Source organism: Neophocaena asiaeorientalis, unplaced genomic scaffold (genome assembly GCF_003031525.2).
Source record: "Neophocaena asiaeorientalis asiaeorientalis breed wild unplaced genomic scaffold, Neophocaena_asiaeorientalis_V1.1 scaffold670, whole genome shotgun sequence".
Classification (NCBI taxonomy): domain Eukaryota; kingdom Metazoa; phylum Chordata; class Mammalia; order Artiodactyla; family Phocoenidae; genus Neophocaena; species Neophocaena asiaeorientalis.
The window spans coordinates 35,451-62,925 of record NW_020175080.1 but is presented as its reverse complement, the minus strand read 5'-3'; the positions used below and the strand labels follow the sequence as shown (position 1 = coordinate 62,925).

Here is a 27,475-nt window from a genome sequence, read left to right as displayed (position 1 = left end):
GGCAAGGTCCTGAACAAAGGGGCTTCTGTCCTCGCTAAGTTTGGGGCCTGGCACAGTGGCATGAGGAAGTGTCTGGCTAACCAGTCTGGAAGCTCTCTGCATCCTCTCCTTTTGGTTTTTTACGGAGGCTTCATTACATAGGCATGCTTGATTAAATAACTGGTCAGTTGGCAAATGACTCAACCTCCAGCCTCTCTCCTCTCCCTGGAAATCAGGTCGGGGAGTGAAAGTTCCAACCCTCTAATCCTGGTTGGTTCCCTTGGGAACCAGCCCCATCTTTAGGTTACCCAAGAACTTTCCAAAAGTCACCTAATTAACATAACAAAAGACACATTCTTCTCTCCTACCACTTAGGAAATTCGAGGGGTTTTAGGAACTCTGCCTGAAACAGGGATGAAGTCTAAATATATGTTTATTATAAATCATAATACTACAGATAACCAAAAACATCATGAGGATGTTTAGAAAGCAACAGCGATAACAAGTTGTGTTTGGTTTATTAATATGCCACATGAGAAGTAGTATCTGACTAGATATAGCCATCCCTACTCTCCTGCCTTTGTGACCAATGACAAGCATTTGTGAGCTGCCTGGCTGGAATAATCTGTATGGCAGAGTATGAAATGAAATACTGAATGAAGATATGAAGGTCAGGTCTTCAGACACAGCACAGTCCACTCTAGGTAACTATGACATGCCACAGATGAAAACTCCCTGTGGTAGCCTACTCCAAAGTTGGGTGCTATCACTTCCTTCCTTCACTCCCTGCCCACACCAGTTCTCCAATGAAAGGTGAAGTCTATTTCTCTGCCTCTGTGAAGAGACGTTAACAGGGGTTAGCCCGTGACTGCTCTGACCAATAAAATATGGCGAAGAGACACCATGCAAGTTTTGGACTTCAAGAGGACTGGCAGGTTCCCGTTTCCTCTTTTTGCTCTGGGCCATCACATACTAAATCCAAGCTACCCTTCTGGACAGAGAGGCCATGCTGAGGAGCACGGAGGGGCCAGACATTTGAGTGCAGAAGCCATCTTGGACTTCCAGCCTAGTTGAGCTATCAGATAATTCCAGCCCCATCTGCTATCTCATTGCATACACCTGAGAGACTCGAAATGAGAATAGTCCCACCTGGGCCTAGTCAACCCACAGGACTGGGAGAGACAGTAAACTGCTGTTTCAAACCACTGTTTTGGGGTGGTCTGTTACCCAGGAATAAATAACTGGAACAGACTGCCTAGTAGAAAACTGTCGCTGAGTCAATAATCCCTGAGGTACTCCATGAGGACCTGCTGTCACAAACTATGCACAGTTGATATGGGCCTTGAAGGATGACATGGCCATTCCTGCGGATTGGCTTAATTAACACCTACTCCTGCTCCTTCCAGTGTGCCTTCCTGTATTTTAGAGATTGGCTGGCTAAAGACTACATTTCCCAGATTCCACTGCAGCTAGGCACCCACTGGAGGCCAAGCTTTCTGCAGGGAAAACCACTCCCATAAAACCTGGAAGGAGGGAATGAGCAGGTGAGATAGAGGGGCAAATGGGGAGACTGGCTCTTTTCACAGTCATAGTTGCAAAGGTATTTTGATCTCATGGGGTTGAGAGTTGTCGTATGGCAGAAGCAGCAGCAGTTTCTCAGTTCTGCAGCTTCCTAACCACACTAGCTGCAGGTACGTCCCACTTAGCATCCCCTTTTCAGTTTGTTTCTCAGCTTAGAATCTGTTCCGCTTAATCTTCCAATGATTTTATGGGCTAATGCCCCTTAATCAAGCCCTTTCTGCCTTAACTAGCTAGAGTGTACTTCTAGCCTTAAACTAGCTATGTATTCTATGGTCTGCCACTAAGAACCCTGATAGACAGTTTGCATCTGTAGATTCACTTTCAGGACAAGTGAATGTGTGCAGGTCAGAGGAAGTGGTCATTTATATGATTTAAAAATTGTGGCCACGGAACCAGACAAAAAGTGTGAGAGGTTTTGGAATCCAAGATATGACACTGAAGGCCTTTAGAGTCAGAAAATAAAACTTAAGACTACATAAGATTATTCAAAGAGAACAAGTTAACAGTTTATTACACAAATCAAAGAATTGGGTAAGAAGAATACATGAAGCCAGGGCTTGAAGGTGAGGCAACTGGAGGGCTGGGGGAGGAGTAGGGTGGACTGCACATAGCCAACCTGAGGTTAATATCTTTAGAAGGACCAGCTTGTAGGGTTCACCTGTAGCTGGTGCCTCGTAATCTGGCCTTTGCATGTGTTCTACATTGATAAGGCTGTTTTGCCCATCTTTGGCTAAACCAATAAACATTTGCTATCCTTTTGGGAGTCTAAAATTTCCATAGTGTCATGGGCAAAGCTCATTAACAATTCCCAGGAAATAAACATAGAATCTGGAAAATAAGGTAAAGTCTAATCTTTTTTATTTCCTTTCGCCTTGGTCTAGTTTCACTTCCTTAATAGGGTACTGCGTGCAGAGGCCTTGTACCTGGCACTTCAGACCAGAGTTCCTAGTGCAAAGCAGCTGCACCTGACCTTTCAGCTTGACTCCACACCAGGTTCAGGTTTTAGGAAGTTCTAAGGTAACAGAATAGTTATCCCCTGGAAGGTTGATTCAAGTTCAGGCTATGCCTTTAGACAACCCAGTGGCTACCACAGAAACCTGTCACACACTAAATCCTGCCACCCTGCTACCCACAGAAACAGGGCCCCTGGAGCATGATCGTATAGAAACCACAGACACAATCTATTCCAGTTGCCCCAACCTAGGAAGTGAACCTCTCCCAAATGCCAAAGAGGAATGGCTCACAGACGGGAGTAGTTTTATGGGAGAGGAGAAAAGGCTGGTGGGACATGCAGTAACCTCCCACACCCAAGTCATAGAAGTGAGAAGCTACCCACCCCCATCCCCCCACCGGGACTTCCGCCCAAAAGGTGGAGTTGATAGCCCTCACCTGAGCCCTAGAGCACGGGACAGGGAAAATCTTAAATGTTTACACAGATTCCCAGGTATGTGTATGCCATCCTACCCACAGACAGGGCTATCTGGAAGGAACAAGGTATGCTTACTGCAGGGAATAAACAGGTGAAACGTGGCTTAAGCACATTGAAGCTCATAGGAGGAGTAAAGCTTCCAAAAAAGGTGGCAGCGATTCACTGTAGGCCTCACGAAAAGGGAATACAGAGGTAATAAAGGGAAACAAAGCGGATGCAACTGCCAAAAGGGTAGTCCTAGAAACCGTAACTTGTCAGCTACCCCTCATACCTCAAAGGCCAGATCCATCCAATTATTCCCCAATCTACACAAAGACTGTACAAAATCTACAAAATTAGACAAAGACTGAAAATTGGGCTTCAACAGAGATCTAGGAGGCCATGGGTGGCTAGCTAATGAACATGGTCAATGCTTCTTTCCCAAACTATAGCTTGTCAAGCCATCAGAGAGGCTCATCAAAAGACTCACTACAGGAGGGAAGCCCTATATAATTGGTTAGTTGAGCTCATGGTAACTCCTGGCATGAAAAGTATAATCAGTCGGATAGATGAGACATGCCCCATCTGCACAATGAACAACCCCCAAAACCAGACCCTCCAGAATCCCCCAGATCAGGCCCATTCAGACCAGAGGGACATATCCTGGAGAAGACTGGCAGATTAATTTCACCGTCATGCCAAGAGTACTGGGCAATTTCAGGTATCTCTTGGTGCTAGTAGACACAATTTCTGAGTGGATACAAGCATTCCCTGCTAGAACTGAAATGGCAGCTGAAGTGGCTAAGGCATTACTAAAAGATATAATCGCCAGGTTTGGGCTCCCAAGATCCCTGCAAAGCAATAATGGTACAGCATTTGTGTCTCAAGTGACGAAGGAGGTAATGAGTGCCCTGGGCATAAAACGGACCTTGCACTCAGTCTGGAGACCCCAATCATCAAGGACAGAGATCCAATCAGACCCTGAAACTCAAGGTCCAATCAGCCTTAGCCAAGCTATGTTAGGAAACTCAAGAACACTGGATTAAGTTGCTTTCGATAGCCCTGCTCTGCATGTGGTTACCCCAAGGGGTAATTAAAGTTAAGTCCATTTGAACTCATGTATGGTAGACCCATTCCCCAAGTCCAAGAGAAGGGACACCTTAGCCCCCTTGAAATGGAACAACTCAAGCATGCCCTCCAGGTAGGAGAAATAATGAAAGCTGTCACAGAAGATGGTGACCAGGTGCTGCCCACACCCACTGACCTGGCCCTCCACCCCTTCTGGCCAGGAGCCTGGGTTAACCTAAAAATCTCAAAAAACAGCAGCTGCAAGATCAGCTCATGGCTAAGTGGGACAGAATCCACTTGGTGACCCTAACCACCCACTCTGCCCTGAAGTTGCAGGGATCACTCCATGGGGACTTTGCACTCAAGGGGAGACCCCCGAGCCCCAACCTGCAGAGACACAACATGGGGCAATGGCCCCCCTGACTACTCGTGTGATCCTCTCTAAGACCCTAAGCTTTTCTCCTGTAAAACAACGAAAGCATGACCAGGGAGACGCAGCCCTGGCACTGAGCCTTGACATCAGGGCAGGCTTGCCCACAGGCCAAAGACCGAGATATTTTCATTTTTAGGAAAAATTTGACATGTCACCATTATTCTCTTGTCATTTGACATGTAACCACTGTTCTCTTAGGCCATGTATCTTAAATTGTCTGAAGTCCTTTGTCTTCAAAAGGTTAGACAAATGGTGGTTGCTCAGGGCTACAAACAGGGCCAAGGCCTAGGTACAACCACACAGATCTAAAGGCAGCTGGGGACTTCCACTCCTCCACCCGGGGTGATGACAATGCCTCAAATCAGCAGGAAGTAGTTAGGGAAGACAGACCTGCACCCCTCAGCGCCCCTCAAGAATGAGGAGCAGGACAAAAAGCAGGGGAGGGGTTTGTCACCCGCAAAGCCGGAATTAATAATTCCTAGGAAATAAAAAATAGAATCTGGGTAATAAAGTCTAACCTTTTTCTTTTTCCTTTGTGCTTCATCTTGTTTCACTTGTTCATAGGGTACCGTGCGCAGAGGCCTCGCACCCAGCACCTCAGACCAGAGCTCCTGGTGCAAAATGGCTGTGCAGACACCTCAATGGACTGTGTGCAGCTCTGTGTGTAACACCTCAACTCAAGATGGCCTCAGCGGGCCGTGGGCAGAGAGGCTGCGCCTGGCACTGCGTGCGATCTGGAGCGCAAAGAGCACAGCTGTGCTGCCACGTGAGAACTCTACCCGCTTCCCTCCCCACTGACTAGAACCCTATAAAGCAGCCCCACCCACAGCCTGTGAGGGACAGCTGGACTCTAGAGTGTGAGCTGGCACCTTTCCATTCTTTGACCAAAGAATAAAACTTTCCTTTGCTTCTGAACCAAACTCGGTCTCGTTCTATTGGCTCTAAGGATACTGGGCAGAAGGACCCTTGTTGGGGCCTAACTCAAAGGGTTGGTAACAACAGCTGTGGCTGGTTGTTTTGCCTACCTGACCAGGCCCCAGTAAAATCTCTGGAATTTGAGTCTTAGGCAAGCTTCTCTGGGCAGAAACACTGCAAACATATTGCAGCATTTCACTGCTTAAGGAAGGAGTGTATTCTATGCGACCACTCACAGCAGGGAAAACTGCAGAAGCCTATACATGCTTCCTCTAGATGCCACCTGATATGTCAAAGGTCAGATTCCCAGGCACCAGCTGACTGATATAATAAACTATAGCTGGGAGTCCTGTCTGCATCCTGTAAGTCCTTCTAGTGAATCACTGAACTTGTGGACAGTTGTGGGACCCCAAAACATGTATCCATATCTTCATTTTTAATATTTCTGAATTAGTTTGCTTTAGTTGTTTTAGTTTTGGGAAACAGCAAAAAGTTGGGTTTTGTAAGCTAGATTTAAAATCTTTTTCTATTACTAGGTGACTTAAGCCCATTCATATTTGTTGCTATGAGGGATATGTCTGGTCTCAGCTTTATCTTAATATTTTATAATTATACGTATTATATTACACATATTTCTTTTTGCGATGGGTATCATTCGTTCCTCTCCTTAAAATATTTGGGGGAATGTATCATTTTCTACTGATGCATGATAAATTACCACAAATTAGCAGCTTTAAACAACACCTAGGTCACAGTTCTGTAGCTCAGAAGTTTGGCACAGCATGACTGGATTCTCTGCTGAGGCTGAAATCCATAAGCCAGGTGCACTGACTGCTCAGGTGTCAGCTGTTCTGTTTTCATCTGGTGCTCCAGGTCATCTTCCATTCCTGTTACTGGCAGAATTCAACGCCTTGTGGTTGTAGCAATGAAGTCTCCATTCCTTGCTTGCTGTCACCTGGGGCCACTCTCAGCTGTATTCTTTCCCATGTGTTCCCATCCACCTTCAAGGCAGCAACAGCATAACAAATCTTTCATGTTTCAAATCTCTTTGACTCCCCCTTCTGTTAACAGCATGTTGTAAAGGGCTCATGTGATTAGATTAGGCTCACCTGGATAATCTCCCTTTTGCTATTTAAGACAACAAATCACAGGTGTTATATCTCATCAGTTTCACAGTCCTGGTGCAGGAAATCTTGGAGGGCTGTTTTTAGGACTCCTTTTTATTTAAAAAAAAAGCCTTATTGAGATATAACTCACATACCATAAAGTTCACCCTTTTAAAGTATATAATTCAGTGGTTTTTAGCATATTCACAGAGTTATGTGTCCTTTCCTGAAAAAGTAACCCTGCACCCTTTCCCATTTCCAGCATCCTCTGGCAATCACTAATTCACTTTAAGTCTCTATAGATTTGCCTACTATAGATCATATAAATGAAATCACACAACACATGGGCTTCATAACTCTTCTTTCATTTAGTTTTCAAGGTTCATCCATATTGTAGCATGTATCAGTACTTTACTCCTTACTATTGCCAACATTTTCTATTGTATAGATATACCACATTTTTTAGACCCATTCATCAGTTGATGGACATTTGGACTGTTTCTACTTTATTACAAATAATGCTTCTAAGAACATTTGTGTACATATTTTTGCATGTAAATGTTTTCATTTCTCTTGGGTATATAACCAGAAGTGGAATTGCTAGGTCATATGGTAACTATGTTTAACTTTTTGAGGAAGTAACAAACTGTTTTCCAAAGTGAGAGTGCCATTTTACATTCCCACCTGTGGTGTATGTGTGTTCCAGTTTCTCCACTTCCTTACCAACACTTAGGTCAGTCTTTCTGATTATGGGCATCCTAGTGGGTGTGAAGTGGTATTTCACCGTGGTTTTGATTTGAATTTCCCTAATGATCAATGATGACCATCTTTACACATGTTTATTGGCCTTTGTATATCTTCTTTGGACAAATGTTTATCTATTCAGATCCTTTTAAATTGGGTTATTTGACTTTTTTTTGTTGACCTTCATAGATTCCACCCATAAGTCCCTCATTGTATATGTGATTTGCAAAAAGTCTCTCCTTTTCTGTGGATGTCTTTTCACTTTCTTGATGGTATCCTTAAAAGCACAAACATCTTTAATTTTGATGAAGTCCAATTTATCTATTTTGTTTGTTTCTTGTACTTTTGGTATCAGATCTAAGAATCTATTGCCTAATCCAAAGTCATTAAAAATGAATCCAAGGTCTATGTTTTAGCACTTACATTTATATCTAAGATCCATTTTGAGTTAATTTTTGTATTTGAATTGAGGTAGGAGTCCAACTTCATTCTTTTGCATGTGGCTATCTAGTTGTCACAAAACAATTTGTTGAAAAGATTGTTTTTCCCCCACTGAGTTGTACAGCCATCCTTGTTGAAAATCAGTGGACCATAAACGTGTTAGTTTAGTTTTGGAGTCTCAATCCTATTCCATTGATCTATATTTCTATCTTTATGCCAGTGCCACAGTTAAGACTATTGTAGCTTTGGAGTAAATTTTTTTATCATAGTAAAATATACATAAAATTTGCCGTATTAACTATTGTGAAGTGTACAGTTAAGTGCACTCACATTGTTGTGCAACTATTACCACTATTCATCTGCAGAACATTTTCATTATCCCAAGTGTAGTAAATTTTCAAATAGTGAGGCTTAAGTCCTCTAATTTTTGTTCCTCTTTTCCAAGATTGTTTTGGCTATTCTGGGTGTCCTTCATTTCCATATTAATTTTAGGACTGGGTTATTTGTCAATTTCTGCAAAAGAGGCAGCTGACATTTTCATAGGGATTGTAGATTTAGATCAATTTGGGGAGTATGGGATTCTAACAGTATTAAGAATTCCAAGCCATAAACATGAGATGTCTTCCAATTTATTTAGGTGCTCTTTAATTTCTTTATATATTGTGTTGTAGTTTTCAGTGTACAAGTCATGCACTTCTGTTAATGTGCTTGTTTACTCCTTACTTCTGTTAATTTAACTTTTTACTAAGTATTTTACTGTTTTGACCCAACTGTAAATTGAATTGTTTCTGTAATTTTATTTTTGGATTGTTCATTGCTAATGTGTAGGGTTTTTTTCCCTTTTTTTGGTGGATTTCTTAGGACTTTTTTAATATACAAGAGCATGTTATCTGCAAATAGCTCTTTACTTCTTTCTTTCCAAATTGTATGTCTTTATTTCATTTTCTTGTCGAATTGTTCTGACTAGAATCTCCAGTAAAATGCTGAATAGAAGTTGTAAGAGGGGAGTTCTTATTGTGCAAAAAAGAGTGAACACAGATGCCTGAGACTGCAATATTTAGAAAGTCCTGCTTGTAAGGTTGGTTCTTGGCTGGCATCTGGGAACTTGGATTTCAGGAGGGTTCCCACCATTGCCTGGTAAGAATGGCTCACTTTATTTAAAAAAAAAAAAGAATGGCTCATTGTACCTACCTGTTGTTACAATATGGTTTATGCTGAACACGAGCTTTCCGCTGGGAGTCTCAAATTTGGTACATACTAGGTAGAGGATGTCTGAATGATGGATTTCCAATAACAGGTCTGGACTTCTGGGCTCAAATAAGCTTCCCTAGTAGACAACATTTCAGATGTGTTGTCACACATTGCTGGAACAATTGTGTCCCATGTGATTTCACTGAGAGAGGATTCTTGAAAACTTACATCTGGTTTCCTTGATTTCCCCACATGCACCTTTCCCTTTGCTTCTGCTGTAATAAATCACAACATGACTGTCTGTCCTGTAATCCTCCTAGTGAACTGTCGAACCTGGTGTGGTGCTGGGGATCCCATGAATATTTGTCTTGTTCCTGATTTTAATGGGAAATCATACAGTTTTTCACCATTGAGTATAATGTTAGCCATGGATTTTTCATAGATGCCCTTTATCAGGTTGAGGAAGTCTGATTTCTGTTTTTATGTTTTCACTCTATCCCACAGTTTGGGTGTGTTCTATCATCAGAGAACACACTTTGTATGATATCAATCCTTTAAAATTTATTTCAGCTTGTCAAACATATGGTTTATTCTTGAGGTTACTCCATGTATACTTGAGAAGAATTTTTATTCTACTCTTTTAGGGTAAAGTGTTCTATGGATGTCTGTTAGGTATAGTCGATTTACAGTGTTGCTTAAGTCTACTATTTCCTTGTTGACTTTCTGCTTAGGTGTTTTATCCATTGTTATAAATAGGGCGTTTAAGTATCAAACTATTATTGTTGAATTGTCTACTTCTTTCAAGTCTGTCAGTTTTTGCTTCATATATTTTGGGCCTTTGTAGGTGCACATAGATTATAATTGTTTTGCCTTTCTGAGCATTGACACCTATTATCATTATGAACTGTCCTCCTTTGTTTCTTTTTTTTTTTTGCTGTACACGGGCCTCTCACTGTTGTGGCCTCTCCCGTTGCGGAGCACAGGCTCCGGACGCACAGTTTCAGTGGCCATGGCTCACGGGCCCAGCCACTCCACGGCATGTGGGATCTTCCCGGACCGGGGCACGAACCCGTGTCCCCTGCATCAGCAGGAGGACTCTCAACCACTGTGCCACCAGGGAAGCCCTCCTCATTTGTTTCTAATAATGAACTTTGTTTTAAAGATTATTTTGCCTGATATTAGTATAGCCACTCAAGCTCTACTTTGGGTTCTATTTGCATGGTATATTTTTCCCCCATCTTTTCCCTTTTAACCTATTTGTGTCTTTAAATACAAAATGTGTCTCTTGTAGACTGGGTATTTTTGAATCATGTTTTTGTTTTTCTAAAATCTTATGTCAATTTCTGCCTTCTCATGGGAGTGTCTAGTTTATTTACATTAAATGTAACTACTAATAAGCTAGGATTTATTTCTGCCATTATGCTATTTCCTTCTGAGTCCTCACCAGCAGTATTCTCCATATTGTTATAGTCCAGATTTCTACTACAGTCTTTTCATGGTGATTTAGACTTTCTCTATCAAGTTCCTGAAGGTTCCTCCAGCCTCCAGCCACTTCCCAGTTCCAAAGACACTTCCATTTAGGTATATGTTACAGCAGCACCCACTTCCAGGTAATAAAATATGTACTAGTTTTCTATGCTGCATAACAAATTACCACACTTAGCAGTGGTAGGACTGAGGATCCTGTTCTCTTGATGACCATGAGCTAGGAGGCTGCTCTCAGCTCCTAGAAGCCACTAGTTCCTTGCTATTGGTCCTCTCCTAGGATCTCTCACAACATGGCAGCTTAGTTTTTCAAAGCCAGGAGGAAATCTGTCTGACTTCTATATCCTCTTTTAGAATGCTCACCTGATTAGGTCAGACCTACCTAGGATAATGTCCCTTTTAAGTCAAAGTCAACTGATTAGGTACTTCAATCACATACAACAAAAAATCTCTGCCTTTGTCATATAATGTAACCTAAGCCATAGAATGACATTCATCATCTTCACAGGTCCTGCCTATTTTCAAGAGTAAAGTGTTACACACAGGTAGGTGGCATTGGAGGTCATCTAAGAAATCTGCCCACCACTTACATTGTACTTATACCCTTTCAAATGCCCTTTTAATTTGTCATAATAGGTAACAACTGGTACATCATTCTTCCACTCTCCTCCCACCTTTGCTTTAGTCTTATATGTATGTATTTATGTATGTTCATGTGTATGTGTCTGTATGAAAATGATGCTCAGCATCAGTCTTTTTGCTGAAGGTTCCCCAAGCTATATTTGATTTGATGAAATCTATCCTCCAGTAGATTCCTCAGGAAGGGTTCATGGGTATAGAATTCCCTAAGTTCTTTTATTTTAAAGACAGTTTGGCTAGATATTATATCCTTGGTTCACACTTTCTTTCATTGAATTTTCTATACTTGTTCATGTATTTTAATTTTGTTTGGAGTTTAGACTTACCATTTTCTTCTGCTTCACAGTTGTTTTTTGGTAAGAGTTTTCCTCAGCTGTCTGTTTGACATTTTATTTCCTGATTTCAGCATTAGTTCTCTATGGGTTTTACTTTTCTCTCCTTCATTTTGCATTATTGTGCTGTTTAAAAAGATTTCTAGGCTAGTGACGCTAGTTTCTAGTTTCTGTTGATTGTTCCAACTAGTCTCTTCATGGGTCTGTCTGCTTGTCACAGAGCCTTCTAGTAGTGAGGGAGTGTGGCAGGAACAATTAGGGTCTGGCCCTGTGATTTGTTGCTTTTTCTCTTTTTATTCAGCCATTCTGAACAGATGGTATTCTTTGTCTTTAAGCAATGCTGAGAGTTTGGTTTTGGATAAAAATGCAATTGTGGAGTTATTTCATATCTTTTAGGGAGGTTGTTTACCGTACACCCACCACTGACTTCAGCTGCCTTGTTTTAAAAAAATCCCCTTAATATATTATCTTTTCAAACAAAAAACAAATGTGAAAAAATAATATACAGGCATACTCATTTTACTGCACTTTTTTGTGCAGTAAAATTGTTTTTCTCAGGTATTGCGTTTTTTACAAATTGAAGGTTTGTGGCAACCCTGCATTGTCAGATGATATTTAGCATTTTTTAGCAATAAATTTTTTTTAAGGTATATACATTTATTTTAGACACAATGCTATTGCACACTTAATAGACTACAGTATAGTGTAATCATAACTTTTATATGGACTGGGAAACCAAAAATTTGTGTGTCTCACTTTATTAGGATATTCACTTTATTGCAGTGGTCTGGAACCAAACCCCCAATATTTCTGAGGTATGTCTGCAAATGATTTTCGACTTGTGCTTTTTAACTTGAAATTATTAGGTTTTGATTAAGTTTATAAATAGACTGTTTACAGGAGGCTAGATTTCCTGAAAGTTTAACAGAGTCAGTTAATTCCTCACGTAGTTTTTGACTTGTAGCTATTACCAGTTTGCCAGACATGTGAAATGCTTAATAGATAGAATATATTAAATGCATAAATGAAATTTAAAATGTTTACAGTCACTTAATTATTTAGGTCTTTAAATCGAGCTGACAGCTTAAGGGAAATTTAGTTGGCTTGACTTGAGTGGATTAAACATTTATCAAAAGAAAATAACTTCTTATTTAGAGAAAACTTCCTAGACTTATAAAGATACTAATGAAGCATGCCTGTGGAATAGCAAGACCTGCCTAAGTCCAGGAGTACGAGAAGCAACAGGGCAGAAGTTTGGATAAGAATGAGGAGATAGGATATGGGTGGTCTTGATGATTAGACCTCTCCTTGTCCTACTCTATAATTTCATTTCTAAAATCTATCACTTCTCCCAAACACATCAGGATGTTTCATGCCTCATTTACTGTCTTAGGCACTGGGGAATACAGGGAAGAGCAATACAAAGTTCCTATTCTCATGGACTTCTACTACAGAAAAAAAGACAGACAAAAAAACCAACCAAATAAATATATAATTTCAAGTAAAATATATAATTTCAAGTAGTGACAAAGCCGTGAGGATAAAAATAAAAGTGGGTTAAGGGAACCCACTTAGGGAAGGGTGTTATTAAGACTATATTCAGGAAAGGCTTCTCTGAGCTCATGGTATTTAATCAGAGATCTGAATGAAGTCAGAGACAGACATTGACAGGAAGAGAATTCCAGATGCAAGGTCTAGTAAATCGCAAAAGCCTTTAAGTGGGAATAAGCTTAGTGTGCTAATGGTACAAGGAGGCTACTGCGGCAAAGCCAGAGTGAAAATAACGTCAGAAAGACAGATGAGGGCAAATTATAGCAGACTTGTGGGCCATGGTATAGAATTTGGATTCTATTATGAATGCGATGGGAAGGCACTGAAGCATACTGTTCCGGCCTGCTTAGATTGCCTTCCTCCTTAGTTATCTGGCTAACTCCCATTTGTCTTTCAAAATTTAGCATCATCTCCCGTGGGACGTATTTCTTAACTCTCCAGGTAAGGTCAATCACCTCCTCCTGTGTGCTACTTCTGAGCGATAATAGATTATTGAACTGTGTTTGTGTTTCATTTCGTTTTATTTTATTGTTGCCCCAGCATGTAACATAGCGGTGGGTACTAAGTAAAGGTTAGTGCTTATTAAAGGTTAGTAAAGGAAAACCACCCATTCATTCAATGGTGCCAGCCTTGATTCCTCTGGACCACTTCAGGTGCCGTGTACGGGAAGGCGCATGGGAATTGGTACCCTGAGAGGTTGGCTGCAACATTCCCCCAGCTCTCTCTGTTACCAGAGGCCAAGAAGGCCTCTCGGGACAGCCAACCCCCCAACTGTCAGGTGCCTGCTGTCTCCCCTTTGAACATTTTTGCCCGACCTTCTTGGGCCCTGTGGTGGGACTTCGGGTGGGGCGACCTTAGAGCTTCACATCTCTGTATCCACACTCTCCGCAAACCCTTCCCCGGCCTAGTCAAGCACCCCATTCCCCACTTTCCCCCTTAACAACGGAAGTTACAGCCGCGATGCCCACTGGCCTACAGGGTCCGGCTCTTGCCTTCCCTCCGTGCTTCCACGGCACACCCCTCGTCCCGCAGTGGCCCCCCACGGCCCCCCCGTCCCACTCACCTAGGATGCGGGTGACCCCCAAGGTCAGCTTCTCCAGGTGCGGCTTGTTGCTGCCCAGCAGCGGGAGCGGTGTCTCCTCCATGGCTTGCGTCCCAGCTCTGCGCGCGGTCTGAGGAGCGGCTGGGACAGGGCGGGGGAGCGGGGCGGCCGGGAGGGCCGGACCCCGCCCGGGAGGCGCGGCCCTCAAGTTCACGGCATGCCGGGAGTTGTAGTGCTCGGAGCCTGAGAGCGCGGCTGGGCGGAGATTGGGGGCCCGGGCTGCTCTGGGAGTAGCAGTTCCACGAGGCGCTCGTTCCCGCCGCCCCGGCTGGGGCTCCACGCCACGCCGCCGGGACACAGCGACTCCACCGCCCGGACCCTCCCGCCCCGCCGGGGCCGGCTGCGTAAGCGGGGGCGGGCCTCTGCGCAGTGCGGCCAATCGGGACCGGGCCTGGAGGCCGGGGTTGGACGGCCTCGGTAGGACGCCCCGAGTGGCGGTTGTTTCAAGATGGCGGACGTGGCGGGCCCCTCCAGACCCGGCGCGGCGGCGTTCTGGAGCCGCGACTGTATCCTTTGCCCGCCTGGCAGGGGGCGCCGGCGCTTTCCCCGGTGCGGCGAACGGTCGCGAGGGACGCGGAGAGCAGGGGAGAAGCTTGCCGCGGACCCCGGTCGCGGGGCCGTCCCGTCCGGCCGCCGTCCGGGTGCTGGGCTATGCTCTTGCTTGGGTATTAGGTGTCAGAGAGCCTGCACTGTCTCCAGGCTGGAGTTCAGGCGTGGGGACTCGGCACAGATGTTTCCCAGCCCTCCTTGGCGCTGAGCTCTGGAGAGATGGCCTAGAGTCTTGGCCTCTCCTGGGGCTGGAAGGGTCCCTCTGCCCGGGATGACCTCCGGCCGGCCTAGTCTATTCGGAGTGAGCTTGTGGAGGAGTGCATGGTGTTGGGTGGTCCAAGAGCTTTTTGTCTTTAGGAGTGTCCTCAGTCTGAGTTGTTAAGAGTAAGTCAGGACCTTGTTGGACTTAGAAGGCCTGTCAGTGGTGATTTATTTTCATACTGAGATCTTTGGAGAATTGTGGACTTGGTTTCACGCGGACATGATCTAGTGATGATGATTATGGAATAGGACGCGATGCAGATTTTAGGGCCTGGAAGTGGTGTTGATTTGCATGTAGATTGCGGGTCCCACTAGCAGGACTGAAGTTCTTGGGTTGTTTTATGGTAGAGAAGCTGTGGCGCTTTTATCCTTGCGGTAGTATTCCCAGATTAGTATCTATGATGAGATGTCTGACAAAACTGGTTCTTTCCCTGTGTTAGGTAGACTGTTCTAGGCTGATCTTTGGTTCTGATAATTTGCTTCATGTTAGAGGAGTGTTACCTGAAAGGAAGGCATTCAGTGTATTGGGTGCCCGCAGAGGCAAGTCTTTTTGTCTGTTTACTAGGATTGGTGATGGCATCGTTGGAAGCATTGCTCTTAACTTCGGCAGAATCATTCTTTGCACATTCTGCTTAGCTCTCAGTAAAACTTAGAAAGTTGTATTATCAGTTACCCTTGTTGAATTACTAGGATTAAAGTGTTATGCCGTGGAGAGTGGGATATTTTTGCATTTCTTGTTGCTCCGTGTTTAGTGTTATGCACTTTCTAAACATAATTACCACTTGTGTGTGATAGGTCGGTGGGAATCAAGTGAAATCGTGTACACGGTGGATAAAAGCCCACTGAGGCACTGTGCAAATAAAATATTTTTTTCTTTACCTATCAGTAGAATATGTACACTGGGAACAAGTGGGCTGAATTAGGAAGTTAGGAAATTGGGATGAGTCATACTTTCTCATGAAACATTACCTCTACATTGTTAGAATTTTGTGATAGAGATATTTGAAGATTATTAGCTTATAATGTGCTTCTTTAGTGTAATCATTTTCATAACCATCCATGTGGCTTTGGTTATTATTCCTTAACTTTCTGTATAACCAATGCTATTGTGCTGATACAGAATATGTAAGAATATTGTTCTGATATAGAATGTGTGTGGGGCGTGGGGAGGGGAGACAGTCTGTTGCAGTGGGTCTGATTAAGTTAATAGGTATGTAAACTAAATCTATGCTCCTGGTCTTAGCAACCCTGTACTCTCAGTTATTCGTGCAGTCATATTACTCCCTATTTCATATAGAAGTCACATGGCCTTCCTTTTCTCTTACACTCTCCCTTACTCTAAACATTTATGTAAAATACTAATCTTCCCATTCAAAGTGGGGAGTTGAAATTATATGGGGAAAATGTTGATGATTACATTCTGTAGAAATTCAGATGCTTGAAAGGAATTACAAGGTTACCACTATCACCCTTCCTGTTCCACATAATGACCAGTTAATACCCAGTCTCAGATATTTTCATTTTAATCTCTATAGGACATAAAAGCAATGTCAAATATAAATTTGTTACTGAATCTTTGCTAAAAAGCATAACAATAATTATCAATCATTTGATTTAGTCACGTGTCTTTTGATCTTGATCTCTTTTCTTGTGACAATGATGACTTCTCAGACCACCCCAAAGCATTTATACTTAGAACTTTCAATAGAAAAAGACCAAAAATTATGCACCTATAATCTGGTATTATTTTCACACTATTGAAAGATTTTCAGTGTTTCACCTAAGCAATTAGAGAAATATGATTGAGCGATTTCCTAGTCCTGGATGTTTCTGTCATCTGAGGACAGATCATCTGTGACTGAATATCACCTTTTTCATACTGTTGTTCTTATGAGTTATGTATCTCCTGCACAGTATGATTCAGCAGTGCTGTTTTGCACAAGGTATGTCTTTATACCCAATGTGTAAACAATGAGTATGCCATGTTGTCATTTATGGCTTAAATCTGCAAGTAGAATATGCCCCTTTGGCCATAAACTGCTTTCCTCCTTCGTTATAGCTCCTGGTAATATCAAAAGAAGTTAGTGTTTCTTCAGTATCTAAATTTGCTGAAGTGCACTCAAGTGTATTATCATTAACAATATTATGAACTTGATGTTAGTTAGAACTGTAAAGGACCTGGTCAAAACATTGCAGTAGCTATAAGCTCTGCCATTGAGTTTTTAATTAAAAATAGAGACTTTACGTTGATGTTAAAATAATATACTAGTCAGGAAAATAGTTGTGGTTAGTAATAATAATATGTTGTTGGTAAGTGATTCAAACTCATAAGGTTAGGGTAGAGTGGGAAGTACTAAGTTTATTTTCTTCAGATCCTGGTTAGGGTAGGTATACTTATTTCTCTCTACCACTTCTGCCTTGGGTTTCTCATTACTACTTTAATTCCAGAAACTTGGGCATTAAAGACTCTTTATAATTTGCTGTACTTGTCTTATTGAGGCACTTCCAAATGAACCAAGTAGAACTAAGGTGGCACATAGAACCCAATAAGAGGTCCAATATACATTTGGTATATATTGTGTCTCTTTGACTTTGCCATAAAATATATATATTTGTTGGGAATCTTTGTATTTGAAGAAGGTGAATATTTGGGTTCTTAAGATAAAGAGCTGAAGATAGATTACAAATGAGTAGAAAGGATAGGTTGGATGGAGGCAATTTCAAATATTTCTGTCTTATTTATAAAAACTTTTGTTAAGGTCTGTTTATTTAGCGTTTTTATACTTGAAAAGAAATTTGGCATGGATGTAGCTAGTGGGTTTTGTGTGCATATTTTGAGTAGGACAGAAAGAGAAAGATAACACTGAGTTGTTGGACAGTGCCTCATAGGATTAAATAAATATCAATTTCATTCGTTCATAGATGGTTTACCATGAGCCAGGCATGCTTTGACCTTAGGTGATACAACATTGAACAAAATGATACAAATCTTCACCCGCTTGCTGCTTACATTTTAGTGAAATGAGATGAGTTCATGAATAAGTAAAATAATATTATATGTCCAGTGATTACAGGTGCCATAGAGAAAAATAAAGCAGGAAAAGTGTAGCTATCATGGGGGTCTTTTGTGTCGGTTTTTATGCCAGTACTGTACTGTTTTGATAACTATAGCTTTGTAATATTTTGAAACCAGGAAGTGTGATACCTCCAGCTTTATTCTTCTTTCTCAAAATTGCTTTGTCTGATTGGGGTCTTTTGTGGTTTCATACAAATTTTAGGATTGTTTGTTCTATTTCTGTGAAAAATGGCATTGGAATTTTGATAGAGATTGCATTGAATCTGTAGATTGCTATATGAACATTTTAACAATATTCTTTCAATTCATAAGCATGGAATATCTATTTGTGTTTTCTTCATTTTCTTTTATCAGTGTCTTATAGTTTTCAGTGAATAGGTCTTTCACCTCCTTAATTAAGTTTATTCCTAGATATTTTATTCTTTTTTGATGCATTTGTAAATTGGATTATTTTCCTAACTTGTCTTTCTGATAGTTGGTTATTCTTATATAGAAATGCAATAGATTTTTATATATTGATTTTGTATCCTGCAACTTTTGTTTGTAAACAAACTGAATTTATTTATTCGTTTTAACAGTTTTTTGGTGGAGTCTTTAGGGTTTTCTATATGTAGTATCATGTGATCAGCAAATAGAAGCTTGTGAAGGCTTCTACAGTTGGTTTTTCTTAAAGAAGTAGGAAGCAAAGTTATTAGCTTAGAGTAAGGATGGGGGAGGTGGCATCTGGTTTGAGAAGAGAGGAGAAAGTGTAAAATACTTGATGAGCTTCCAAATCAAGGTGCAGCTGAGTGGGGTCCTCAGTGGCTGGTCTCTTCCAGCTGTTGAGCAGGGTCCTTTGTGAATGATCCAGAGAAGTGTAGTATGTTTTCCAGGACTCTGTTATGTCAGTCTTTCCATAGGTCATCCTTGGAGATGGACAATGTTCTGAAAATTCATCACTACTTTATACTCTAGTTGAAGACACTGCTGTATGGAACATGTCCTGGGTCATCTTGAATTTTTTCCGCTGGGTACTTTCTCCCATGTGTATATTTCCAACAGCAAATGATTAAACATTTATTGAGCACCTGCAGTGTGTGCAGTCCCAAGGGATGTAAAAAATGAATCTGCTGTTAAAGAGTGTGCACAATTTCATTTTGTAAGGATTTGGATTGTATGTCAGTGAATTTAGAAATTCTTTCTCTGCTCCAGTGTTAGTTGCAGTCAATTTCCTTGGACTTGGGGGGTCTAAGTTTTTGCTTGTTTACTTGTCTTATGTGCCTCCTAAAATTTTCTAAGCTCCATCCCTGATGTCTAAGGGAATTTAAAGTTTTTAGAGGCCCTATCAGCCAAAAGCTTGAAGCTGTGATAGTGCTGCAGAGAGCTGTTAGAAACCACCTGGCAGTTCAGACAGTAAACACCATCTTTGTGTTCCATAGGGATTCTAGGCATTTCCAATCAGCATTCCTTGAAAAGATTCCATTACTAGAATTGATTCTGAACTGAAATATATTGATTTTTTAACATGTTATTAATCCACTGTTTTATTCCAGCCTTTTCCCAGGAGGAAATAGTTAATAATTGGTTTGTCTACAAATTTTGGAAAAGAAAGTGTTTTATAAAGTAACAGAAAACTTTAGTATTTTCTAGATCATTTGGAAAAAATTGTTTAGACACTTACTTCCTGGAAGTGTGATAGAAGGTTATCAAATGGTGGACATACCTGGATTTAGATATAGTTCTGAATAAAATTTTATTTCTGGAAAGTAAACTTTCTTATTATATTGGTTCCCTTTCTATAGCAGTGTTCTAGCCTTTCTGAGTTTCTCCTTTTGAAATTCAGAATAGTTCTTTTTGTCTTAAATTTCTTCAACTTGTTAAATAGTAGGGTTTCTTGAGACATTTCATGAATATACTGCAGAAGAATAAAAAATGTTTTTTGTGTTGACATGATTGACTTGCCCTCAAATAGTGTTTATTCTTCAAAGCTGAAACTCACTTTGAAATTACAAATTCTTTTTTTTTAATATATCTTTATTGGAGTATAATTGCTTTACAATGTTGTGTTAGTTTCTGTTGTAAAACAAAGTGAATCAGCTATAAGTATACATATATCCCCATATCCCCTCCCTCTTGAGCCTCTTCCCATCCTCCCTATCCCACCCCTCTAGGTCCTCACAAAGCATCAGAGCTGATCTCCCTGTGTTATGCAGCAGTTTCCCACTAGCTATCCATTTTACATTTGGTACTGTATATATGTCAATGCTAAAGCTTACTTTAAAATTAAAAGCTAAAGCTCCCTTTGAAATTACGAATTCATACCTAAAATAACTTGTCATTCACCTATGATGAGCAAAATGGAGTATTTGACTCCTTGTTTATGAAAGGAAAGAAAATGAAAGGAAACTAATTTGTAGTGTATCTCACTTGGGAATAAGCATGGATAAAACTTTTATGGAACAAGGCCTTCCAAAATTTTTACAAAGCAGATAGTTGTGAATATATAAAGATTAACTTTAAAGGATTATTAATTTTCCTACATTTATTTTAATTATGGTGCTTTCTAGTTTTGATTTTAAAAGCTAGTTATAAACTCCCAGGTCAAAACAAATTACAAATTATAACAGAAATACAGAACAGCAATGTTTGGATGTTGGATAATCTTTTCTAGTATTTTCCTTTATGTCTTCCTGCATAGTTTCTGATGAAGAACAGTCAGTAGTGTATGTTCCAGGTATGATTTTATGCATTAATTTGGTAAACTTCCTTTGCTTCTTAAGAGTTAGGAGAAAATAAAAACATTAGGAGAACTTTGCAGGTATAAGTAGATGCAGAACAGTTCATCAGAACCTAATTTTTTTTTTTAATGTTTGGTATGACCCCACTAAGGTTTGAAATACTGCCTTATTTTAGGGGCTGGCTGGGCAAGTCAGCTTTTGATGAATTTACAGAATACTTCATGTGTTAAAGAGCAAGAGATTCTTTTCTTGTCATATTACAAATAATAGTTTAAATTTTATATTTCAAAAAAATGTGAAAACTTCTTTATATAGTGTTTATGTAATAGACTTTAAAGCTTACATACTGGTTGTTAAGAGATGAGTAGTAAAACTGAACCACTGGAGGCATCCTAATTATGTGAAAAATCAGATTTTTAATTTTCAATAAGTTAAGGTATGTATAGTATGTTGTAGTTGATTGGTTTTAATGTGACTTACGGATGTTCACATCCCCATTTAAAAATACTTCAGTTGAATCTTTGCATGCAAGACGTCATCTTTTCATGATTCATTATTTATTAACAGAGCCTTAAAACGAAGTTTATAAAGTAAGAGACTTCCCCATCACGTGCCATAAGTAGAGGATATCAAGGAAGAGGTTGGTGGGGGGAGGGTTTAAGAGAATGAAAAGATATAATTTTGAAATCTTGTTTGATGGAAATCCTTAGGAATTTCTACAGAAGGAAATATCAGATCAAGACACAAGATGGTGAATCCAAAAGCTGATGTTAAACTTAAGACTTCCAGGGTGACTGCTACTTCAGTCTCCATGGAGTCTTTAAAAGGTGCAGGGGATTCAGTAGATGAACAGGTCAGTAATTTTTTTTCTTTTTCTGTTTTTTTTTTTTTCCTTATTCTCCAGTCTTTATAAATGCTGACCAGTAAGTGATTTTTTTGTGCTGACCAATAACTGATAGATAAGGGTAGAAGAGCCCTTGAAAGAACATTAGATGATCTACAAGCATTTTTAAAGATACAGAGGATTCTAGGATGCTTTGCTTAGTATGAATATAAAATGTGTATTACTCATTTTTATTCCAAAATGTCCAGGCTTGCTTTAAGCCTTAGTTAAGAAACATTTATTGTCTTAGTATGTCTCCAAAGACTTAAATCCTGATCTGTGTGGAGTTAGTAAATCAAATTGACAATTTTTTTCTTTTATTAGGTGTCCTTTGTGATTTTTGCTCATGTGAATTTGTTACTTGATGATGGATAAACCTTTGTATATAAGAAAATGCTTTATTAAAACAAAATTAGCCTGTATTATTATTGTTATTGTTATTATTTCCTTCGTTTGGCAAATAATATCATAAAGAATTTATTTTTATAGCTCAGTCATTGATTTCTCCTTTGTCTTTCTTTGCCTCTTTAATAGTGTCTGTACTTTCCTTTGGTATATGCTCTATCTGATTGGTTTATTTCACTTTACTTTTTGTTATATTTTGTCTCCGCAACCAGAGTTTAACTCAGGGTTTGGCAATCTATGACCTGTAGGCCAAATCTGCTTCTTCCTGTTTTGTGAGTAAAGTGTTACTGGAACACAGCCACTCTCAGTCTTTTAGTGTTATGTTATTGCCAGTTTCGTATTACAATGACAGAGGTGCTGTAAAGGTGAATGCTCACAAAGCCAAAATCATTTGCTATCGAATTCTATATAAAAAATGTTTTTCAGTCCCTGGTTTATGTTCAGATATTGAAATTTTCAATGTCTAGTTTGTTACTAATTACAGTTGACCCTTGAACAACACGGGTGTTAGGGGTGTTGAACTCCGGGCAGTTGAATATTTGCGTATACCTTTTGGCTCCCCAAAACTTTACTAATAGCCTACTGTTGAATGAAAGCCTTACTGATAACATAAATAGTCAATTAACACATATTTTGAATGTTATATGTATATTTACATATACTTTACGCATTCATGACACACCTTTTTTCTTAATTTTTAAAAAATATTTCTTAGGCTCTGTGGTTCGTGTGCAAGCTTATTCAAATTGTTGTAAATCTCCAAAAAGTTTTGCAATATATTTATTGAAAAAAATCTGCTTGTAAGTAGACTTGTGCAGTTCAAACCCATGTTGTTTAAGGGTCAACTGTTTTACGTTTAGTTATCTACAGGATTTAACGGTGATTAGCTCAGAAAGCCTGCCTATGTTACTTATATCCCCAGTGTGTACATTTCACACTAGGATGTGAATAGTTGAATTTGCAAGTTCTTATCAAAAATTGAAAGTATTTTTTCATATAATGGTTTGTGTATTTTATAATGAACAGAAGCTATTCCCCATTCATATCAGCTCCTGGCAACCACTAGTCTGCTTTTAGTCTCTCTGTATTTGTCTGGACATTTCATATAACTGGAATAATGTAACATGTGGCCTTTTGTGACTGGCTTTTTTCATTTAGTATAGTGATTTCAAGTTTCATCTATGTTGTATCATGTATCTTTACTTCATTTCTTTTTATGGCTCAATACATATTTTGTTTAACCACCAGTTGAAGGACATTTGGGTTGTTACAGTTTTTGGCTATTATCAATAATATTGCTGTCAACATTCATGTACAAGTTTTTGTATGGATGTATGTTTTCAATTTTCTTGTGTATACACCTAGAATTAGAATTTCTGGGTCATATAGTAATTCTGTGTTTAACCTTTTGATGAACTACCAAAGTAGCTATACCATTTTACATTCCACCAGCAATGTATGAGGATTCCAGATTCTCCACATTCTCACCAACACTTTGTATCCATCTTTTTTATTTATAATTGTCATAGTGAGTGTGAAGTGGTATCTCATTGTGGTTTTGATTTGTTTTTTCCTAATGGCCAATAATGATCATCTCTTTATGTGCTTCTTGGCCATTTGTATGTGTTCTTTAGAGAAATGTCTATCCAGATCTTTTTCAATTGGGTTGTTTGTCTTCTTATTGATGAGTTGTAAGAGTTCTTTATAGATTCCATCTCCAAGTTCCTTGTCATATATATGATTTGCAGATATTTTCTCCAATTTTGTGAATTTTCTTTTCACTTTCTTTATTTTTTTAAATAAAATTTATTTATTTATTTATTTTTATTTTTGGCTGCATTGGGTCTTCACTGCTGTGTGTGGGCTTTCTCTAGTTGCGGTAAATGGGGGCTTACTCTTCGTTGTGTTGTGCGGGCTACTCTTGTTGTGGACGGAGCACAGGCTCTAGGCAAGCGGGCTTCAGTAGTTGTGGCTTGCTGGCTCTAGAGCGCAGGCTCAGTAGTTGTGGCACATGGGCTTTGTTGCTCTGCGGCATGTGGGATCTTCCCAGACCAGGGCTTGAATCCGTGTCCCCTGCATTGGCAGGCAGATTCTTAAGCAGTGCCACAAGTGAAATCCTCTTTTCACTTTCTTATTGGTGTCCTTTGAAGCTTGAAAGTTTTAAATTTTGATGAAGTCCAACTTATCAGTGTTTTCCTTTTATTTATTTAATTATTTATTTGCTGTCATATCTAAGAAATCATTGACTAAACCAAGGTCTCAAAGATTTATACCAATATCTAGGAGTTTTATAATCTTAGATATTACATTTAGGCTTTGATCCATTTTGATGTAATTTCTGTACATGCTATGGGTAGTGACCCAACTTCATTCTTTTGCATGTGGATTTCCAGTTGTCCCAGCGTCATTTGTTGCAAAGACCATTCTTTCTCCTTTGATTGTCTTGCCACCCTTGTTGAAAATCTGTTAATCATAAATGTGTTTGTTTCTGTAGTCTCAATTCTATTCCATTGATCTATATTTCTTTTTTAATTGCAATACCACACTGCTTTAGTATACTGTAGCTTTGCAGTAAGTCCTGGAATCAGGAAGTGTAAGTACTCCAAGTTTGTTCTTCCTTTTCAAGGTTGTTCTGGCTATTCTGGGTCTTTTGCATTTCCATAAGAATTATAGAATCAAGTTGTCAATTTCCGCACAAAAGTCAACTTGGATTTCAGTAGCAATTGTGTTGAATCTTTTTTTTTTTTTTTAATGTTGAGCCTTCTTTTAATTTATTTATTTTTATTTTTGTCTTTGTTGGGTCCTCGTTTCTGTGCGAGGGCTTTCTCTAGTTGTGGCAAGCGAGGGCCACTCTTCATCGCGGTGCACAGGCCTCTCACTGTCGTGGCCTCTGTTGTTGCGGAGCACAGGCTCCAGGCGCACAGGCTCAGTAGTTGTGGCTCACAGGCCTAGTTGCTCCGTGGCATGTGGAATCTTCCCAGACCAGGGCTCGAACCCGTGTCCCCTGCATTAGCAGGCAGATTCTCAACCACTGCGCCACCAGGGAAGCCCTGTGTTGAATCTTTTTAAAAAAAATTTAAAAAGTTTTTAATTCAAGTATAGTTGATTTACAATGTTACGTTAGTTTCAGGTGTACAGTACAGTGATTCAGTTTTTTATGTATATATTGTATATATACCTATATATTATTGGCTATATTCCTCGTGTTGTACAATACATCCTTGAGCCTATCTTACACCCCACAGTTTGTATTTCCTACTCCCCCACCCCTATGTTGTGTTGAGTCTTTAGATCCATTTGGAGAGTACTCTCAACTTAATACTATTAAGTCTTCCAGTCCTTGAATATGGTGTGTAAAATGTCTTTCTATTTATTTTTATGTCTTCTTTAATTTCTTTCAGTGATGTTTTATAGTTTTCAGTGTACATGCCTTATACTCCTTTTGTTAAATTTATTTTCAAGTATTGTGTTTTATACTTTTTGGTACTACTATTAACGGAATTGTCTTCTTAATTTCATTTTTGGATTTTTCACTGCTAGTGTCCAGAAACACAGTTGATTTTTTATCCTGCTACCTTTCTAAATTCATTTATTAGTTCTAATCTAATAGTTTTTTGGTAAATTCCTTACAATTTTCTATATATAAGATCATGCCATCTGTGAATAGAGATAGTTTTACATACCCCTTTTCAGTTTGGATTCCTTTTATTTCAACTGTCTTCTAAAGAGATTTAAAAATGCAACAAACTTTATAGCAAGTTCATTTTTCCATACTGATAGTCTGTTGGTCCAGTATCATTTATTAAGAGGACCATTCTTTTCCCCATTGAATTACCAAGATGCTATTGTAATTCAAGGAGAGACTTAAAATTTCATTACAAGTCTGGCAACTGTGAGAGGAGAAAGAAAGAAAGATTGACTAGGAAGAGTCTCAGACTTCCTTGCAGTCTGAGGTAGTATCTGTCTGTAGAGATGTATCCTTCCCTTATTATAGCATAGCATCTTTTTTGGTAATCTCTATCCTGAATTTTGTGTTTTTCATTCTTTTGTTTTTCTATATCAGGGGTTGACAAACTTTTTCTTTAAATGGCCAGATGGAAAATATTTAGCCTCTGTGAGACACATGGTTTCTGTCTTAATTATCTAAGTCTGCCACTATAGTGTGGAAAAAGCCATATGTATGTCAGTGTATAAAAGAATGTGCATGGCTGTGTTTTGTTTTGTTTTTAATTAATTAATGTATTTATTTTTGGCTCTGTTGGGTCTTTGTTGCTCCTCGCGGGCTTTCTCTAGTTGTGGCAAGTGGGGGCTACTCTTTGTTGTGGTGCGCAGGCTTCTCATTGCGGTGGCTTCTCTTGTTGTGGAGCACGGGCTCTAGGCACGCAGGCTTCAGTAGTTGTGGCACGTGGGCTCAGTAGTTGTGGCTCACGGGCTCTAGAGCGCAGGCTCAGTAGTTGTGGTGCATGGGCTTAGTTGCTCCACGGCATGTGGGATCTTCCCGGACCAGGGCTTGAACCCACGTCCCCTGCATTGGCAGACAGATTCTTAACCACTGCGCCACCAGGGAAGTCCCCCATGGCTGTGTTTTAATAAACCTTTTTTACAAAAACAAGCTTTGGGCCAGATTTGGCTTGCAGTCATAGTTTACCAATCCCTGTCCTATATGGTCTAAACATGTATTTATTTTTTAAACAATGTTTAGTTTTATATATATATTTCAAACTTTATATAAATGATCTCGTATTGTGTGATTTGCTTTTTTGTTCAACATTATGTTCCTGAGATTTATTTATGTTGCATATAGTTGGATTTCATTTCCTTTCACTGATATTTCAGTCAGGGTTTAGTCAGTTATTTTAACTGAGAGTATTTAATATAAAGACTTGTTAAATTGGTGCTGGAGAAGTGAAAAGCAAAAAGGGCACACTAGGTTATCGTGTAGGTAGTAACTGCAAGAAACAACCACCATCTTTAGGGCTGGGAAAACAGAACAAGTTGGAATTATTAAAACCTAGACGCTTGGAGGGGGAGCCACTTAGAGCTGGAACTTTGACCTCCGATGATGGGAAACCAGCCTGACTGGTATTGCTATCCCCAAGCAGATATGATAAAGGCTGGTTCTATGAGGGCTAGAAGAACTACCAACTGGAATCAGCTGTTCTTGCCAGGGTAAAGATCTCTGACAGGGGTGGCACTGATAGAAACAGGAAGCAAAGAGAAAGGAATGTGTCCTTTCTTCCTCTAAGAGCCTCTGGTTCTTCCTGTTGGCAGAGTTTAACAGAACGTTGTGGCAAAGAAGAAATGAAGTTTCCAGAGTCTCAGCCTCAGCATCACAAAACAGAGCGTGGGGGATGGGTTTGAAGATGAATATCAACAGCGTAACAACCAGTAGCTACAGAATTCCATTGTATAAATATACCACAGTTTAACTCTGGTTGACAAACATTTGTGTTTTCAGGTTTTTGCCTAAACACAGTGCTGCTGAAGTTCTTGCCTGTGTGCAAGGGTTTCTCTTTTTTGTTTACAGAAATTTCTTTTAAAGGGTTTTCAGCAATTTTTCACATTGCCAAATCCAGTGACTTCTTTTTTTTTTTTTTTTTTTTTTTTTT

The 27,475-nt window shown here is 39.8% G+C and overlaps 2 protein-coding genes across 2 annotated transcripts in view; one reads left to right on the top strand and one right to left on the bottom strand.

Annotated features, from left to right (window-relative positions):
* TPGS2 (tubulin polyglutamylase complex subunit 2) overlaps positions 1 to 14,276 on the bottom strand; it is a 56,323-nt gene extending 42,047 nt beyond the window's left edge. Inside the window, exon 1 of the mRNA XM_024764156.1 lies at positions 13,937 to 14,276. Coding sequence (XP_024619924.1) covers positions 13,937 to 14,018 — 82 coding nt within the window. The 5' untranslated portion in view covers positions 14,019 to 14,276. The remainder of the gene's footprint in view (positions 1 to 13,936) is intronic.
* A 111-nt stretch (positions 14,277 to 14,387) lies between these two features.
* KIAA1328 (KIAA1328 ortholog) overlaps positions 14,388 to 27,475 on the top strand; it is a gene marked incomplete at its 3' end in the record, with an annotated part of 16,927 nt that continues 3,839 nt past the window's right edge. Inside the window, exons 1-3 of the mRNA XM_024764149.1 lie at positions 14,388 to 14,481; positions 20,539 to 20,574; positions 21,289 to 21,431. Of these exons, the coding sequence (XP_024619917.1) occupies positions 14,424 to 14,481; positions 20,539 to 20,574; positions 21,289 to 21,431 (237 nt within the window). The remainder of the gene's footprint in view (positions 14,482 to 20,538; positions 20,575 to 21,288; positions 21,432 to 27,475) is intronic.